At 43.0% G+C, this 18,095-nt stretch overlaps 1 protein-coding gene across 2 annotated transcripts in view; it reads right to left on the bottom strand.

Annotated features, from left to right (window-relative positions):
- TMED3 (transmembrane p24 trafficking protein 3) overlaps positions 1-6,387 on the bottom strand; it is a 74,011-nt gene extending 67,624 nt beyond the window's left edge. The window contains exons 1-2 of one of the 2 annotated variants that reach the window (XM_054451298.2): positions 5,992-6,387; positions 3,401-3,649 (exon numbers count right to left, since the gene is read on the bottom strand). In XM_054451298.2, coding sequence (XP_054307273.1) covers positions 3,401-3,649; positions 5,992-6,159 — 417 coding nt within the window. In that variant the 5' untranslated portion in view covers positions 6,160-6,387. The remainder of the gene's footprint in view (positions 1-3,400; positions 3,650-5,991) is intronic. The other variant, XM_054451299.2, reaches the window with a different exon arrangement.
- Positions 6,388-18,095: the final 11,708 nt, after the last annotated feature.

Raw genomic sequence — 18,095 nt, 5'->3', positions numbered from 1 at the left:
GCTCCTTGGACCGTATGCCCTGGCCTGGGAATTCAGCAGTACTGGTCAGCATCTCCAGCCTTCTCCCAGGACCCAGTCACTGGAGAGGAAGGAGGAAGGGAAGAAGAAAAGAGGGAGGATGCAGAAATCAGGTGTAGACACCAAGACAGAGGATGAGTCAGATATTTATGTGAAGCATCACTTTAAAGGCCTAGATCCAGTGACACAGGCCAGAAACCGGCACTGAGACTGCATGAAGAGGCCTCGGTGGCCTTTAAAGGAACAATCTCAGATCAGATCAGTGATAGCAAAGGGACCAGTTCCAAGAGGGTAACAGAGAAACAGGTGATACTCTACAGCTTTCTTGGCAACTAACATCTGCAGATGCCTTCAGGACCTTGCACAGACGCTGCAAGAGACCCCAGAGCAATACATCCCCAAGAATCATAGCTACCTGGATGCTCACCGTCACCACAAACACACGCTACTTCCCCATCCACTGAGATCTTCCATTAGCGCTCATCTAAAACAAACCTCTTCAGCCTGTTACCACAAAATTTCAGTTAGGCAATCCCTCAGCCAGCTTCCCACCCAGCAGAAAACCAACGGAACCCCTCTGTTTTCAGGGTCCTCTTTTCCCAGGCCACGAGTCCCTAGCATTCCTCGTGTGTGACCTTCTGCCCTGCTAAGAAAACCAGTCCTGGCTGGCTTCCAGCGTCCTGCAGCCTCACAGGGATTATAGTTGCCACTTCATGGTGACAGTCGGTCTCTAGGACACCCTGACCCATCCCACCTCTGGCACCATCCCTTTCCTCCATCTCCACGCTGACATCCCATCCTGTCCCAGCCACCTGCGGATGCCGAGGTCTTCAGTCTGTAACCATTGACAAATTCCTGCAGCCCTCACCTCATCAGGCCTCCCTTGACCCAAGTATCTGCTTCTTTAAATTCTTCAAGAACTCAATGACAGGGAAGTAGAAGCTGGCCTCAGAGCACTTAAGAAAATCTTTAATCCTTCCTAGACCACCAGGGAGGTAGCTCTTGGCCTTTGACCTTTGTCAGAAACCTTCAGCTCTGACCACGATCTGCCCAGATTCTCAGGAAGCCTGGAAGTCCCTCGAGCTTGGCTTTCCTGAAGTCGCATTCTCCTGGCCCAGGTCCTCTCCTAGGAGCCTGGTTTTCCTGAACTCAGGCCTGAAACAAGTCCTTTGGGCCTGAATCCCTGGCCTGGGCCCTGGTCACTATGGAATCTGTTCTTTCACCTAATACTTACTTTCGTGCCAGAAACCATGGCCTCTGGCCCACCACTGTGCTGCAAGAAGTCTGGGAGAGGCAAGACAGCAGCTGCAGGGTAAAAGGGGACCCATGCCAAGCAAGATAAAAAGCACTCGTGAGAAGAATGAAAGTTACACTCCATAAATCTCACCTGTTCTCTTCACCTAGGAGGCCAAGCTTCTACATTTTCAAGTGAAGCCTTCCTGACTCCTGGAAGAATTCATCAGTGCCTCCTCAAGACCCCTGGTGCTTCAATTACAGCACTGACCACAGTGCCCCATAGCCAACTGGTTTGCAGGGCTGTGCTCCTTGCAGGGTGCCCAGCACCAGGCACAGAGCCATCCACTGCTGGCACAGTGTGTAGACTGAGTGAATTCTGGCATAAAAGCAAGTACTCTCAAAGGCAGGCACAGATGGTTCAAGGTGGCGGGGTCAGAGAAGTGGAAGGGAACGGCTCTTTTGAGGCTAAGCAGGAGCAAAGAAGAGGTTCTAAGATATAAGAAAAGGGAAGCATAAATCACCCTTTCCTGCAACAAAATCAAACTACTGCTCAGGCTCCAGGAAGGAATGTCTCTGTTGACCTAATTCTTTAAGGCTTTTCCTACCAATTTGTTTTCTACTGGTTGAGGGGGAAGTTCTTCAGCTCACCTTTTGGAGACTTACAGAATCTTCCCAATAGAGGCTGTCCCAACAGTGGCCAACAGAACTCTCAAGAGTATTGGTTACAAAAGATCTTACACACAATACACACCCTCGGCTGGATCTTCTAACAGCAGTCATGTTGCCAAGCTCAAAGATCAAACCCAGTTTTGGACAATGGAACTTTCTATGCATGGCCACTAGCCATCTGTGACTACTGAGTACCTGGAGTATTGCTATGGTGCAGAGGAGGAAGTGAATTTTTAATTTAATTTCAATTAATTTAAATAGCCAAATTTAGACACTGGCTACTGTACTGAACAGTGCAGCTCTAGCCTCCAACTGCTTAGGGAAGGTGGAAGACTGGGCAAATGAATTGAGTGTGCCCAGAGCTACAGAGGAAGGGAGCCACCTTGGAGGGCGGCCCAGAAGATCATCTGGCCTCCTTGAAAGTTCAAGACGCCGTGGCTTTGGTTCTGGCACACGTGCTGCTATCAATGGTTATTCCTGTCTTACAGGTTTCCCTGGGCCCTGACAGTCATTTGACAAGTGGTTGGTGAGCTCCTTCCTGTGCCCCACCTTATGCACTGAAGCACTGAGGATACAAAAGTAAATCATTCAGGGTCCTAGCCCTCATGAAGCCCCCAGCCTGCATATGAAAGGGAAGGAGGAGCTTAAACAGCAGAAGGGAAGACAGACGAAGGAGGATGGGATCAGAGAATAATGAACCTTGACAGCCATGGGCGACAGACATGACTATCCCTCCAAAATGTCACAGTTTCTCCTCCATAGTGTGGAGCTGTTGCTAAGGCTCTACTTGCCAGCCTTTCATCCAGCTTTGCCACATGACTAAGTTCTCACCCATGGGACATGAGCAGGTGATACGTATTCCCACTGGGCCTGGGCTTTTAAGAAGTAGATGGGCTTTTCTCATTCTCTCTTCCTTTGGCAGCTACAGGCAGAAGACCCTGAAGCCCTAAGGGAAGACAGAAAGATGACAAGAAAGAATGAGCCTGGATTCCTGAGTCACACCATGGAGGAAAGCTCCCCACCAACCTTTTCTAGATTATGCATGAGAATAAACTTCTATTCTGTCAAGCCATTGATGTTTGGTGTTTATTTTGTTACAGCACCTTGTGTTACCTTAACTAATACACCACACAAAGTAAGACTTTGGTCTTCATGATACAAGCATATCATATAAGCAGAGACACACGACACAGGTACTTCAAAAGTGGTACTGTGCAAAAGACTGAGTGGGAATGAAAGAGTACAGACAGGAATATCAGAGGAAAGTACTGCAGGGATCTGGTTAGAGAGTGGAAAGGAAGATTGAAAGAAGAGCATGGCATCCTTTAGGACTAGGTATGAAGAGACAAAACCAACCCTGAGACTTCCAGACTGGGAGCTGGATGGATGATGACCCCGACCACCAGCCTAGACAGACGCCAATGAGGAGGAACACGCTAGGGGGTTCAGCAGCCCCAAACTGCTAATGTTCACTCACCTGGGTGAGAGCTGTGACCCTGTTCCCCATGTCTGGGAGAATGGGAGGCTCATCGCCCACTTGAAAGTCAAAGTAGACGGTCTTGTGAGAGAAGGTGGAAAACTCATTACTGAAGCAAAACTGATAAATGCCCTTGACTTCAGCCCGGTACGTGAAGCTGTCGTACTGCTTCTTGGTTTCTCTGTAGATGGTGTTCCCCTGGGGGTCCTCCACATAGCAGTCAACATCGTAGTGGCCTCCAGTGATGACCTGACAACCATAAAAAATTTGCTGTTATCAAAGGAGCAACCACCACTTACCAAATGCCAACCAGACACTGTGATCAGACTCTACAAACATTTCTGTCATTTCATCTTCTAAACTTTCTAAGGCAGGTGCTACGCCACTTCTCATTTTACTGAGGCTGAGCAAGGTTAAATAAATTGGCTGTGGTCACACTGCTTGAAAGTGAAAGGGCTAAGATTTGAATATATGCCTGCCTGACTCCAAAGTTTGCTCTGCAGGGGTTCAATGAGCCTAATCCTTTCCATTTTACAGAAGAAGAAACTGAGGTTCCAAGGTTAAGTAAATTCCCTAAGGTTACACAAGAGAAAGTGGTGAGATGAGATCTGCCCTGAGAGCTTTTGGTTCCAGTGCCCAAACATTTACCTATTGCACTATTCTGAAGCATGAATGAACAATACCCCAGGATAACTGCTCTTCATGAGATGGTGCTGATAAAGCTTCCAGAAATCAAGAGCAAGATGAGGAGGGATGCCCAAGAAACTATTCCAGTGCAACTAGATGCCACCGATTCTTTATCTTTGTTCAATACTTAACACAAGACACGCAGCAAATCACTGCTTTAGGGCACTGCCACTCATTAGCCATGTGACCCTAGACAAGTTACTTTACTCCCTGAGGATATGTCTTTATCCATGAAGTGAGGAGTCAATAAGTTATCACACCTAAAGTGTTTAGCACAGTGTCCAACATAAATTTAGCAAGGGCCCAAAAAGTGCCAGCCAATTACTGGACAATCGTCAGACTGCAAACTAACCCCCTGGGGGTGCAGTGGAGATGTGGGATCTGATTTGGGGGCCACCCTAGAGCATGCATGCTGCACCTCCTGCTTCTCCATTCCAATAACAGACAGGTGTCCCCCTCCCCCCACCAGCAAGGGTCATTCTTGGCCTGCTGCATGGGTAAAGTGGCTATTAACAATATATTATTACTGATTGAATGCAAGGAGAAGAAAAATATTGATCGAAGTATTCATGGAATTTCTGAGTGTCATTGGTGGAAGAGTCCTTGGGAATCATTTAGTTCAAACTCTCCTTGTAACATAAGAAAAATAAGACCCACATAAGGCAAAATCTCACAGGTAGGCAATGGCTATAACCAAGATCCATCAAAGGACACGGTCAATGGCCTCCATCTGCTTCCAAATTTAAATGGCCTCTTTGTCCGGACAAAAGTTACTAGTCCTGCTCAGCAAGCTTTGCATAAAGCAGTGAGCATCCTGTTGCTAAGTGTGTTTAAACCCAGGCTGGACACACTTTGACAAGGGATTTCCACCCTGGCAGTGACCAGATGACATCTGAGGTCCCTGCAACCACAGAATTATTCTTTTTGTCATTGCACCTAGGTTGCCCATGTTAACCCAGTCACAATTTGCATGTTGTCCACAAAGACCTGAAAGTGGACAAATCAGTGACTGAGACTACCACATAGAAGTTGTCTCCAAGCGCAAGCTTCCTTCAGTGCCTCTAACCACAGAGGAACTGGTCAGATAGCTTGCCCCCATTCCTGCTGCCCGTGGCCCCTCATTTCTGAAGTGCCTGTCAGCATGCGTCCACAAGCAGATAGCTGTCTGAGTACGATGCCCTCTTGGCCCCCAACCCTAGACCTGTTCACTAAATATCGGGGGCAGACTACTCACTCAAGACCTGCTCCTGTCACCTGTGGGCCACGGGATCTCTCAAAGGAGACAGGAATACAGGAACTGAGCTTTTTAAAGCCATATGGCAAGAGCCAAGTTTTGCAGCCACACCCCTCCTTGTAAACACCGCCAGGCCTCAATGGCTGCACTGATCCCTCCTTTCCAAAGTGCCCATTCTCACTTCTGCTGCCCTCACCTCACTCCAACTTTAAACGCTGGAGAGGGGAGGAATAAACTAAAACTATGAACCCACTTCCTCTCGCTGCCATTTTTCAGTACTCGAAGGCACAAGGCGGTCCAAGAGACTGGGGTTAGAGAGCCTGTGTCCAGCTGATCAGAACTGGCGTTCGTTAGTGTCTCGGGGATCTGCGGAGATCTCTCTGGCCAGCTCCCCAGGCTGCGGGATCCGCCATGGCGTCCCCATCCCGAGCTCGCACCTGCGGCGCTGACTACCTCCTCGCTGGCCAGGCTCGTCTTGGGTGGGCCCTGATGATCCAAACCTTCCTCCTCACGGGGAGTCAGTCAACTGGTCTCCGGGGACTCCCACCCCATGCAGCCTCCCTGTAGCCTCTGTGGCTAATTCGAGCGCCTCCAATCAGGGGCGAGCCAGTGTCCAGGTGAGACCTGGGAGTGGAGGGAGAAGGGAGCGCTGCCGGGCGCCCGGCCTCACCTGGTAATCCAGGGAAAACTTCACGCCCTGCTCCACCTCCTCGTGGAAGCACTGCTTGGCGTTGTCCGGCAGCTCGAAGGTGAGCTCGGCCCCGCGGGGCTGCTCGGCCTGGAGCAGGAGCAGCAGCAGAAGCAGCACGGAGGCGGAGCGCGGGACAGTGCTGCCCATGATGCTCTCGGTCCCGTCTCGAGGGCCGCGGCTCGGGCGCTGCGCCCCCGCGGGCTGAGGCGGCGGCTACCGGGTCCTGGGAGGATGTAAGGGGATAGACGTGGCGCGAGCCGAGCTCTGCGCTTCCGGGAGGGCCGGCGGCACAGTGCGCAGCCGCGCGCTCAGAGTGGGCCCGGGCCCCTTCCGCCCGCTGCGCGTGCGCGCTGGCCGCGCTGGGCCAGGGGACACGCCCCCCTCCACGCCTCTCCCGGCTCGGAGGGTGGGTCTCCGCGGAGGGGAGGTGGGCCTCCACCTAGCGCGCCCCTACCCAGAAGAGGTAGAAGCCCTCCCCGCTGTTCTGCGCGCTCCCGGACCCGCAGGGCTGATCATCCCCCCAGGTCGACCCAGGTCCACCCTCCAGCTGCTGCAGCACGAAGCACGTGGGATTTTACTCCCTCTGTAAGGCTCTGCTTTTGACAGGCTCTGTAACTTCGGTCTCACACTTCCCTCGAGAACCAGTCTCCTTGTCTTGAAATGGGTGTGCCCAAACCTAACATCCACAGTAGTTAGGGAGCTAGGTGAAAGATAAGGGAACGCTGGGAACCCGATTAACACTCCTTTCTTCATTCCCATACCCTTCCCAAGGTGAAAGAGTGTGCGAAGGGGGTGGGGGCTGGAGAGAGTAAGTAAAGACCCATCATTACACCTGCTTTGGGAAAAACACGAGCGTGCTCACACACAAACGATCTCATGAAAATCCAAGTAAAGTCTCGCAGCGACTTCAGGTATATTTTGGTTGTCAGGCTCGTTGAAAATTCTTTTTGCACTAAACTGTCATTTTTGCACTTTGACTTCTTAAAAGCTCTGAAAGCAGATAAATTGGTTTACCGTCTTACCCATGACCACTGACTTAAGATTCTTTTGTATAATCGTAACTATGGGTATAGTTTTATATTCACTGTGATCCAGTAAACAAAGAGAAAAGACATAGATTGTGATGTCGATACTCAATAAATAACTTATTCAGAGAGCATTACTAGACGTGGTATATCTTGACTTCAGGAAAGAATGTTACTGCCCGTATAGATTTCCGCTGGGCACATTCACTATGGATGAACACGCTAATGTGTGAAAGCAATCTGTAGGCTTGGAAATAACATGCATTCATAACATAGTTAATAATACTGACTGGCTCAGTGACAGGCATGGAAGAGGTGTTTAGTAGTGTCGCTTAAGCTTCCTTCCCTGGCACTATCCTATTTCAGGATTTTTTTTTAGGAACTGATAGAAAACATGGAAGTAATAATCATCTGATCTAGATGAACTAAGTGGAGAAACAAATGACAGATATAAGACCACGATTGGCCAGGCGTGGTGGCTCACGCCTGTAATCCCAGCACTTTGGGAGGCTGAGGTGGGTGGATCATGAGGTCAAGAGATCGAGATCATCCTGGCCAATATGGTGAAACCCCTTCTCTACTAAAAATACAAAAATTAGCTGGGCATGGTGGTGTGCGCCTGTAGTCCCAGCTACTCAGGAGGCTGAGGCAGGGGTATTGCTTGAACCCTGGAGGTGGAGGTTGCAACCTGGCAACAGAGCAAGACTCCGTCTCAAAAAAAAAAAAAAAAAAAAAAAAAAAAAACAAAAAACAAAAAACCACGATTGTCTTGGCACAGGTGGAGTGCTCTGCTAAGACTAACAAAAAGAAATTTTGGACTGGGCACCATAGCTTATGCCTGTATCCCAGTATTTGGGGAGGCTGAGGCGGGAGGATTGCTTGAAGCCAGGAGTTCGAGTCTAGCCTGGGCAACATAGTGAAACCTCGTTTCTACAAAAACAAACAAACAAAAATTAACCAGGCTTGATGGTGTGAGTCTGTAGTCCCAGCTACTTGGGATGCTGAGGTGGGAGGATTGCTTGGCACCAGGTGTCTGAGGCTACAGTGAACTGTGATTGCACTACTGCACTCCAGCATGGACGATAAAGGGAGACCCCATCTCTAAAAATCAAAATAAATTCCTCCGGATTAAATGTTAAGTCTTACATTTAAGTTCCAAGAAAACACCTGCATAAGTTCAGAGGGGGAACTGACATTGAAGTAGCTCAAGTCAGAGCATGCAGGCTGTTGGCTGGGACACCTCAGTTCTCCTCCAAGCATCCTCTTACATCTAATAGGCTAGATTACTTCCTTATACGGCAGGCTCAGGGCAGCATCCCAAGAGGAACTAGACAGAAGGAGCAAGGCCCCTGAGACCTAAGCTTCAGACCTTTTCCAGTATGACTTTCTCCACATTCTGTTGACCAAAGCAAGTTCAAAGGCCAGCCCAGATTCATGGAGGTGGAAAAATGGAAACTACCTCTGGATTTGAGGAGTTGCAAAGTCACATTGCAAACGAGGATCATACTGGGACGGAAGGAATTATGGCTGTTAAGCCATCTTCTATAGTATCCAGACTCACTCAGCTTGTCAGTGGCTAAGCCAGAAAGTGAACCCAGATCTGCTTAATTCTGAAGACTACCAGCTTCCCACTAAACACACTGCCTCTACCCATACCTCAGGGAACACTTGTCCTACATGTTCCATAGGGCAAACCTTGGACCAAAGCATGAATCTGACACCGAGGCACATTTCAGCTCACACAATAAATGATTTTCTGGAACTAGAGATTTCCAAAAATAGAATGGACAAGGATAGTACATTTTTCATACCCGAAAATATTTGAACAGATGCAGGTGAACAACCAACCACTTAGCAACAACAGAGATGATTCATGAGCCTGAGTGACAGATTATAGTGGTGTATGACCTCTACGGTTGCTTCCAACCTTGATATTGCATGATATATGGCGAATATTGCATGATATATGGTACTAAAGGTAGGATAACTTGAAAGAAAAACCAAAAATGTTTTCCATCCACTTTAGTCCTGGGGTGACTTCTGTGAAGGCCTTTTAAAACAATAAATAAAAGAAACACACACAAAAAAATAGTAAATAATAAATATTAAAACAGTAAATAAAAATGAGGATCTTAACAGATGCAGGAAAAAAAAGTGACAAATTCAACATACATTCGTGATAAAAACTCTTAGCAAGACAGAAATAATAGACAACTTCCTTAATGTCATAAAATGTAACAAATTTAGAGCAGACATCATGATTAATGATAAACATGTCTTTTCCTTCAAATTTGGGAATAAGACATAAATGCCTGCTATCACAACTGCTATTTAACATTGTCCCAGAAATTCTAGCAGGAAAGGTTAGGAAAGAAAAAGAAATAAAAGGACAAGAATTGGATATATAAACACCCGAATAGTGCTTATGTCTAAGGGGAAGGAGAATGCAGAAGTCCGGAAGTGGCACCCAAGAGAGACTCATGAACGTTCACATTCTGACTTTCACTAACTGAACATTTATGTTTTACTTCTCTAAGTATGTACGGATGCTCCTCGGCTTACAATGAGGTTATGTCTGAATAAACCTATCATGAATTGAAAATGTCGTAAGTTACATGTGTTATGATGAGATGGGCAGTATAAGGTGGACCCGTCTGTGCCCTAAAGCAGAACTTTATCATTGCTTCATGCAACAGGAGCACTCCCTAGCATGGTATTAGTATGTTGAAACAAAATCAAAGTTTGTCCATGCCTCATGCAGGTAATTGATGGTGAAGGAAAAAAGCAACACAATCACTGTGTGGATTGACTAAAGCAAATGGAAACTTTGCAAACCGCTTAATGTTGCCATGGAGCTATAACCAATACCAGCTTTTCCCTGAACAAACCAGAGACAGGTGACACACATTGCCCTCCTGAGACTCACAAACTTCCCCAGAACAACTGTTTTTGTGGCTGTCAAGCATTTAACTATCCTTCCAATGGGGAAATCCCAAACTAGGTGAGAAACCAGCCTCCCTCTCATCACAGAGCCAAAGAGGGGCAGATAATCCCTCTCCCTCTGCTCCCGGGTCCCAAGGTATGTGGGCATGGGACCCAGGCTCTGCCAACTGGATGCCCTTGTATCTGAATCGGGGGGTGGTGTCTAGAGATGTAGAAGCAAAGAGTATAATGGTGGTTACCAGGGGCTAGGGGGTGGGGGCCTTGGGGAAATGGCCAATGATTACAAAATTTCAGTTAGATAAGAGGAATAAATTCAAGAGATCTATTGTACAACATGACATCTATGGTTAATAACGTAGTCTATACTTGAAAATCACTGAGAGTACCTTTTAAATGTTCTTGCCACAAAAAATGATACATGCAGTAATATATATGTTAATTACCTCAATGTAGCCTTTCTACAATGTATGCATATTTTAAAACATTATGTTGTATACTTCAAATATACATAATTTTTATGTGAATTAAACAAACAAATTTAAATTTGAAAAAGAAAAAGAACGCTTCAATCTTTAAGCTTTGGACAGGAAAATATTGTGACTCAATGACTACAGAATGATCTTTAAAAATTGAAAAGCTTTTCGCAATTCACACATTATATTGGACTCATGGAAGTGACTCATATTCTCCCTTGAGTGTGAGGTAAAGTAACATTAATATCTTAAATATAGGAAGAGAATAATCCATGTGCCCGCTCACCATGCATGAGTTACATTTTCCTTGTGCTAAAAATTCAAACTTCTTCTTACCCCATCGGGTCTTTGTTTCTATATAAATAAATATAATTTCTTCTGCTCTTAAAAAGAGAAAAAGAAAAAAAATCATATAACTTATTATCTTAACTATAACATGGTGGGATGGAAAGAAAATGAAATTCAAGACCCAAAACCCTGGCATTAATGTTTTGACATTCTGTCCTTGTCTGGGAGTCCACGTCTGAAACTTTAAAATAGAGGCTGAGGTTGGGGATTGGGTGAGTTGATACCAAAGGTTTTCTTCTTCCAATTATTAAGACTTTTAATAATTTCAAACAGTGAGCTTGGGCTTCTTTTCTTCAATTTAAAAGAAAAACATAAAGAAAATAAGAAAAATTAAGGGAGGAAGGGAAGAAGGGAGGGAGAAAGAATGGAAGGGAGGAAGGGAAGGCAAGGAAAGGAAGAGTAGCCTCATACGGTTTATGTATTAGTGAGGATAAGACATTCTGCAGTAAAAATCAACCCCCAGATTAAAGAGAGAGCTATTTTCCTTTCTCTTTCTTTCTCTTTCTTTTCCTTATTAAACCTCCACTCCTAAACTCCTAAAAAAACAAAAAAAATCAACCCCCTAATATCAGGACTCAGCAAAAGTTTATTTCTTATCCATTCTATGTTTTTCACAGGTTCAAAGGCAGAGATCTCTTCCATGTAGTCATTCAGGGAAGCTGACTGACAGAGATCCCCATAATCTTGAAATTGTTTCACCTGAAACACACTTCTCCTCCGCCACAGCAACAGGGGAAGAGAATGTGAGAAGATCTCATACCAGCAATTAAATGCATCAGCTTAGAAGAGACACACACATTGCTTCCACTCATTGCCTATCATCTTGAATTGATCTCATGGCCCTGCTAAATCCCAAGGTGAATGAGATTTGTCTTCCATGTGTCCAGAAGGAGAGGAAAACTGAATGGTGGTGAATACTGGTTCTGTTTGCCACATCACAGTAAAACGAGTAATAATAAAGACATAAAAAAGACTTGCAGTTTCTGGTACAGACAAGTTAGATTATTTGAACATAAATTTCCCCTGAAAACAAGTAAAAATACAACTTTAAAAATGTTTTCTGGGAGGCATCAAAAAGCTGGCAAGAGAGTAAAAAATTACCCTGCCAAAATGGAAGGGAAAACAATAATTTAGAAAGAGAAGCATTCGCAAAAGTTACTTTTCCCATGAGGGCATTGGCCAATCCTGAACATTTTTGAATTTTCATTTTTTTACAGTCTCACAGGGAGAGTGGACAAAAACCAGAGCCTTAAGGAAGTTGAGGGCTCATCATTTCACTTTCCTGCTCAGAAACTGTTACCATCACTTGCTACATTAAATTCAAACTCCTGTGTTCACAGAAGCAGCACATCCCCTCTCATCCTGACCATTTCAACTCATCCCAACCATCATCTCTATTCTACAAGGTCCAGTCTCCATTTGGGCCCCACATGCTATGGCAACCATGGTCATCTCCAACTCCATGGCTGTGCTTGTGTTATTTATATGTCCAGAACGATCTGCAAGATCCATTTGGGAACCCCATCCCACTCACACTCTCTACAAAACCTCTCTCTCCTACATCCTATGATGCCCTCCCCTCTACCTTTATATAATCATTCTTTGATTTTTCCTACTGTTTCAGGGGAATTCCTTACGGTACTTTGGTAAAAACTGAGGCTTAACATACAATACCTTGCATATATTTAAAGTGTACAATTAGGTAGTTTTCACATACACCTGTGCAGCCATCATCTCAAGTATGAAATAAACAAATCTATTTCCCGCAAAAGCTTTCTCGTTCTTTTGTAATTCCTTCTTCTGTCGCTCTGCATCCTTGTCCTCCGTTCCTGAAACTATTGATCAGCTGTCACTATACAATAGTTAGCATGTTCTAGAATTCTGCATAAATGGAATCATAAAATAGCACTTTTTTAGTATGACTCTAATCTTTGCATAGTTATTTTAAGATTCATCCATGTTGTAGCAGATGCCAAAATTCATTCCTTTTTATTGCTGAGTAAAATTCCATTGTTCATATATGTATGAGTTTACTTCTGGTCTCTCTAATCTATTCATTGATCTGTTTGTCTATCTTTATGTCAGTACCATACTGTCTTGATTACTGTAGCTTTATAATAAATCTTGAAATCATGTAGAGCTAGTCCTCCATTCTTTTTTAAACCTGTAGTGGCTATTGTAGGTCCTTTACATTTCCAAGTGAATTTTATAATCAATTTTTTAATTTCTAGAAAAATACCTGCATAAATAAAACAAACATATATATGTACAACCGGTTTTTCATAAAGGCACAAAAGACAACTCATTCAACAAACAGTGCCAGGAAAATTAGATATATATATATGCAAAAAAGATGAACTTGGACCCATATCTCACACCACATACAAAAATCAATCCAAATGGATCATAGACCTAAATGTAAAACCAAAAGATATAAAGCTTCTAGAAGAAAAATTGACAAAATATTTATGACCTTGAATTAGGCAAATATTTCTTAGATAAGACACCAAAAACACAATCTGTGTAAAAGAACAAATTGATAAATTAGATTTTTAAAAATTCAAAATGTTTGCCTTTTAAAAGATTATATTAAGAGAATAAAAGGACAAACCACAAACTGGAACAAAATCTTTGCAAAGCATACACTGTTAAAGGATGATCCAAAAGATATAATGAACTCCCAAAACTCAACAGTAGGAAAACAAATAGCATAATTGTTTAAACGAGCAAAAGATTTGAACAGACACTTCCTCAAAGATATACGGATATCAAGAAGCACATGAAAAGATGCTCAACATTATTAGTCATTAAATCAAAATTAAAATCATAATGAGATACTACTACACACCTAGAAGAATAGTTCAAATTAAAATGACTATAGCAAGTGCTGGTAAAGATATGAAGGAACTGGAACTCTCATACACTGCTAGTAGGAATGTAAAATGATACAATCATTTTGGAAAACAATTTTGTAGTTTCTTTAAAATTAAATATATATGTACCATTTGATTCAACCATCCCACTCCTAAGTATTTACAAAATAAAAAAAAAGGAAGCATGTATCTGTTCAAAAACTTGTATATGAATTGTAGCAGCTTTATTTGTAAAATCTCCAAACTGGAAACAACCCGACTGATCATCAGAAAGTGAGTGGATAAACAAATTGTATTACAATGTAATACTGCTCAGCAATAAAAAGGAATGAACTAGGGATACATGAAACCACATGGGTGAATCTCTAAATGATTATGGTAAGTGAAAGGGCCAGATGCAACAGAGTACATGCTATAGAATTTCACTTATATAAGACTCTAGAAAATGCAAGTTAATATGAAGTGACAAGAAGCAAATCAGTAGGTGCTGGGGGTAAGATTCAAAGGGGATGTGCAGACTTTTGGTGGCAATGAAAATGTTCATTATCAGTGAGAACACATGGACGCAGAGAGGGGAACAACACACACCAGGTCCTGTTGGGGGGTAGGGGATGAGGGGGGTGTATTTAGAGGACGGATCAATAGGTGCAGCAAACCACCCTGGCACATGTATACCTATGTAACAAACCTGCATGTTCCGCACATGTATCCCAAAACTTAAAGTAAAATAAATTCAAAAGAAAAAGAAAAATATGAAAATGTTCATTATCTTAATTGTGATGATGGTTCACAGTGTATACACATGTCAAAAGGATCAAATTGTACATTATATGCACATTATTGTATGTCAATTATACCTCAACAATGCTGCTCAAAATAATAAGTAAATAATTTTATTCCAAAACACATATTAATTTAGAAACAATGGACAATTTCTTAGAATAATGTATCCCTCCAAATCTGACTCAAGAAGAAATATAACACTCGAATAGCTAGGAGTGGTAGATGCTGTTTGGGTGCCCTGTACAGATTCCCTTTACCAGATAGCTCACTCATCCCCAGCTGCTCTGTTAACTGCTAAGTTTTTACAGCTTCCCCCTTCTCCCAAGAATTACCCTAAATCTGGGTCAGAAAAAAATAGCATCTTCTCCTCAGCCCACAGTCTATGACTGACTAAAGCAAGAATAAAAATGGGAGCCCCCTTGCACTAAAGAAGGACACGTCTGCAGCGAGATGCATTCTCTCTACACTCCTCCTCTGGGAATCCAGCCAAAGCTAGACCTTACCTGAGATCGCCTCTTTCTGGGCCTTTCCCTCTTCTCAATCCTGCTTCCCTACCTTCCTTAGAGGTTTTTCCTGAAGATCACTCCCTCAGTACAACACAGGAGTCCAAATCACTGTCCCAGGTGTTGGTTTAGTAAACCCAACTTAAGAACCCCTATAACCATTAAGTAAATACAATTAGTATTTAAAATCGGAAGCTCAGGTTCTTGATAAAAGAGAGGGCTCCGGACACAGATTGCCAGACTGGGGAGTTCCAATCCCAAACTACCGCTTCCCAGCTGTGTGACCTTGGGTGGGTCACCTAATCTCTCTAAGCCTGGGTTTCCTCATTTGTGAATGAAGACAATAATCATACCTACACACTATGAACATGTATGTATGAATGTGTATGGATGAATGCACACACACACACACACACACACACACTCCCCCACCTGGTCCAGATGGTTTTACCAGCAAGATCTACTTACAAGAAAAACCTGTGCGTTCACAATCAAGAAATATTTCATTCCAAACTTAAACTTTTTGAGAGAATATAAAATGAAGGATCACCCCCCAGTTCATTTTATGAGGCTGGTACAAACCTGATATCAAGCCAGACAACGAATATGAAATGGCAAAACTCTAGGCTAATCTCATGTATAAACACAAATCCAAAAAATCATAATCAAAAGATTAGTTTTGCTTTATTCATTTTGGTTTTGTGTGTATGCTATAAGGACCCAATTTCATTTTTGTTTCATATGGAAAACAAATTGTCTCATCACCATTTATTGACCTGCAGTGCCACCTCTATCATATCTAAATTTTCCACCTATTCAAGGTCGTGTTCTAGGCCCTCTGTTCTGTTTTTGTGGGTCAGTTTATCTATTCCTGCGTCTTATCACAGTATTTTAATTACTATAACTTTTTAAATCTTGTCATCTGGTACCATCATCTTCCAAATATTGTTACTATTCTTCAAAATTGTCTTAGCTATTTTCAGTTCTTTGCTCTTCTGTATGAATTATAGAATCATTTGTTATTTTTAATGAAAAATCTCATGGATATTTTCATTGTAATCACATTAGGGGAAACGAAGTTATGCTATCCCAGCAATATCTGATGGCCTGGGAAAAAGTATCATATTCACAATAATGCTTGCTACCTAGTAATAGGATGAAAAAGAAATGTATATGATCTCTATGAAGAAAACTAAACACTTTACTGAGGGATTGAATAACGAAGATGAACTTTTTAGAGTAACAATTTCTGTTTCTGGATTGGAAGATTGGATCTTTTAAAAATGTTAATTAGTACTAAATAACCAAATGATATCATAGAATCCCAATCATAATCCCAGTACAATTTTAATACTTAATAAAATGATTTTAAGAAATAATTTGTCCTGTGAAGAGAAATGAGAGTGGACCTGACCCACAATTTGTGAAAGCAAATTGAAACTCTACAATAATTTAAATGATGTGCTGTGATGCTGGTACAGAAAGAAAAATACATCAATGGAATGTCACAGCATGAAATAGAATGGGATGGGTGAGTTCAATAATTTTAAAATAAAGAATTTAGCATATGATATCATATTATGAAGATGGCATTTCAAATCAGTGAGTGATATAAGGATGCTTTTGGCTTTAAGTAAACTAAAAACCAACTACAGCTATATTAAAGGATACAAGAATATATTATCTCACATAACAGGAAGCTCAGAGGTGGTGTGGGCTCCAGGCATTACATCATCAGGATCCCTTTCTCTGCTCTCCTCTTGGCTCTGCTTTCCTTTTCTTTATCCTTAGACTATTCTCCTATTGTTACAAGAAGACTGTCAAACCAAACTGCCGAACAAACAAGCAAATAAACAAATAACATGTCTGTTTGGTCATGTCCAGTAAAAGCATGTCCTTCAGTCATGGGATGAATGTCCTTTTGTTCCCTCAATTGGCCTGACTTAGATCCTGTACCCATCTCTGGATCCAAAGCATTGATAAGGGGAAAGCCATGTGCTGACCGGCTTATACTGGAGCCCTTAACCAATCACTGGTAAGGAGAATGGAATTGCCATGACTAATTTAGAACAGTCATGACTTCTCTTTGAGCTGAGGATGGGATCGGCTTCCCTTAAGTCAAAAACGCTGCAAAGATAGAGGGTGGCTACATGAACAAAGTCAGGATCTGATAGCAAGCAGAAGGAGGAATCAAACTGGGGAGGCAACCAATAGCGCCTACTGCAGCAAAAACAGGAATAAACGCTATTAAATTGTTATAGAGTAAGACAAATTAACTTAGACCCTTAACTTTCAGGCATCCTTTGTGTCTAAGACCAGGAGGGTCTGTGATGCTGCCAGAGGAGACAGATGGCTCTAGAAGGGAGATCCAGGTGGTCTTATTTCATCAGGCTGATATTTGGATAGGTTCACATTGTCAGGACTTTGACCTCTCCTATCTTTTAATTACCTCTTTCCCTTCTCTTCCACTTTCCTCCAATCCTCAGGCATAAGGATTATCTTTTCCTTCATTGAGGACCACTAGATTTTTGTACTATGATTTCAAAAGGCACCCTTCCACAATCTCTGCTAGAATGGACCACAGAATCGCTTTTAGTTTAGAAGTCTGGGTGAGAATTGTCAGACTCTTTTCCCTGTGTTGCAGTAATCAGATGTTGTTATAGCTATAAAACACTGGCCTCTTTTGATTTCTTGAGGTCCATTCCCTATTTTCAGCATTCATTGCCAGGCAAATTGTGTGATGCAGATCCTGTCCTTCCCACTATATGCATGGCATTTTGTAACTCAGACTAGAAGACACGGAGTGCTATGAATTTCTCTGTATATTACCTTTGGATGTAGAAACACCCAACCTTTTTTTATTTTCCTTAGTAAAAGTAAAATTGATCCTAGGTTCATCTCCTTCTAACAAAGATGACAAGAAAGTCATTTCAGTCATCGTGGACCTCTCCCCGCTCTGTTCTGTGGAAGTCTTCAACAGTTCATAGCATTCAATTTCAGGGAGCCTGTTGATCTTCATGCTCATTAATAACCATGCTGATGTGTTCATTATCAAGCAGCAGGGTTTCTTTAAGGCAGGTGACTCAGATGCCTTCCTGCCATGCTTAACACAGCCCTGCCTATGAAGATGCACCA

The sequence above is a fragment of the Pongo pygmaeus genome, chromosome 16 (assembly GCF_028885625.2).
Source record: "Pongo pygmaeus isolate AG05252 chromosome 16, NHGRI_mPonPyg2-v2.0_pri, whole genome shotgun sequence".
NCBI lineage: Eukaryota > Metazoa > Chordata > Mammalia > Primates > Hominidae > Pongo > Pongo pygmaeus.
The sequence above is the reverse complement of the archived record's forward strand: the minus strand, read 5'-3'. Positions and strand labels throughout refer to the sequence as shown.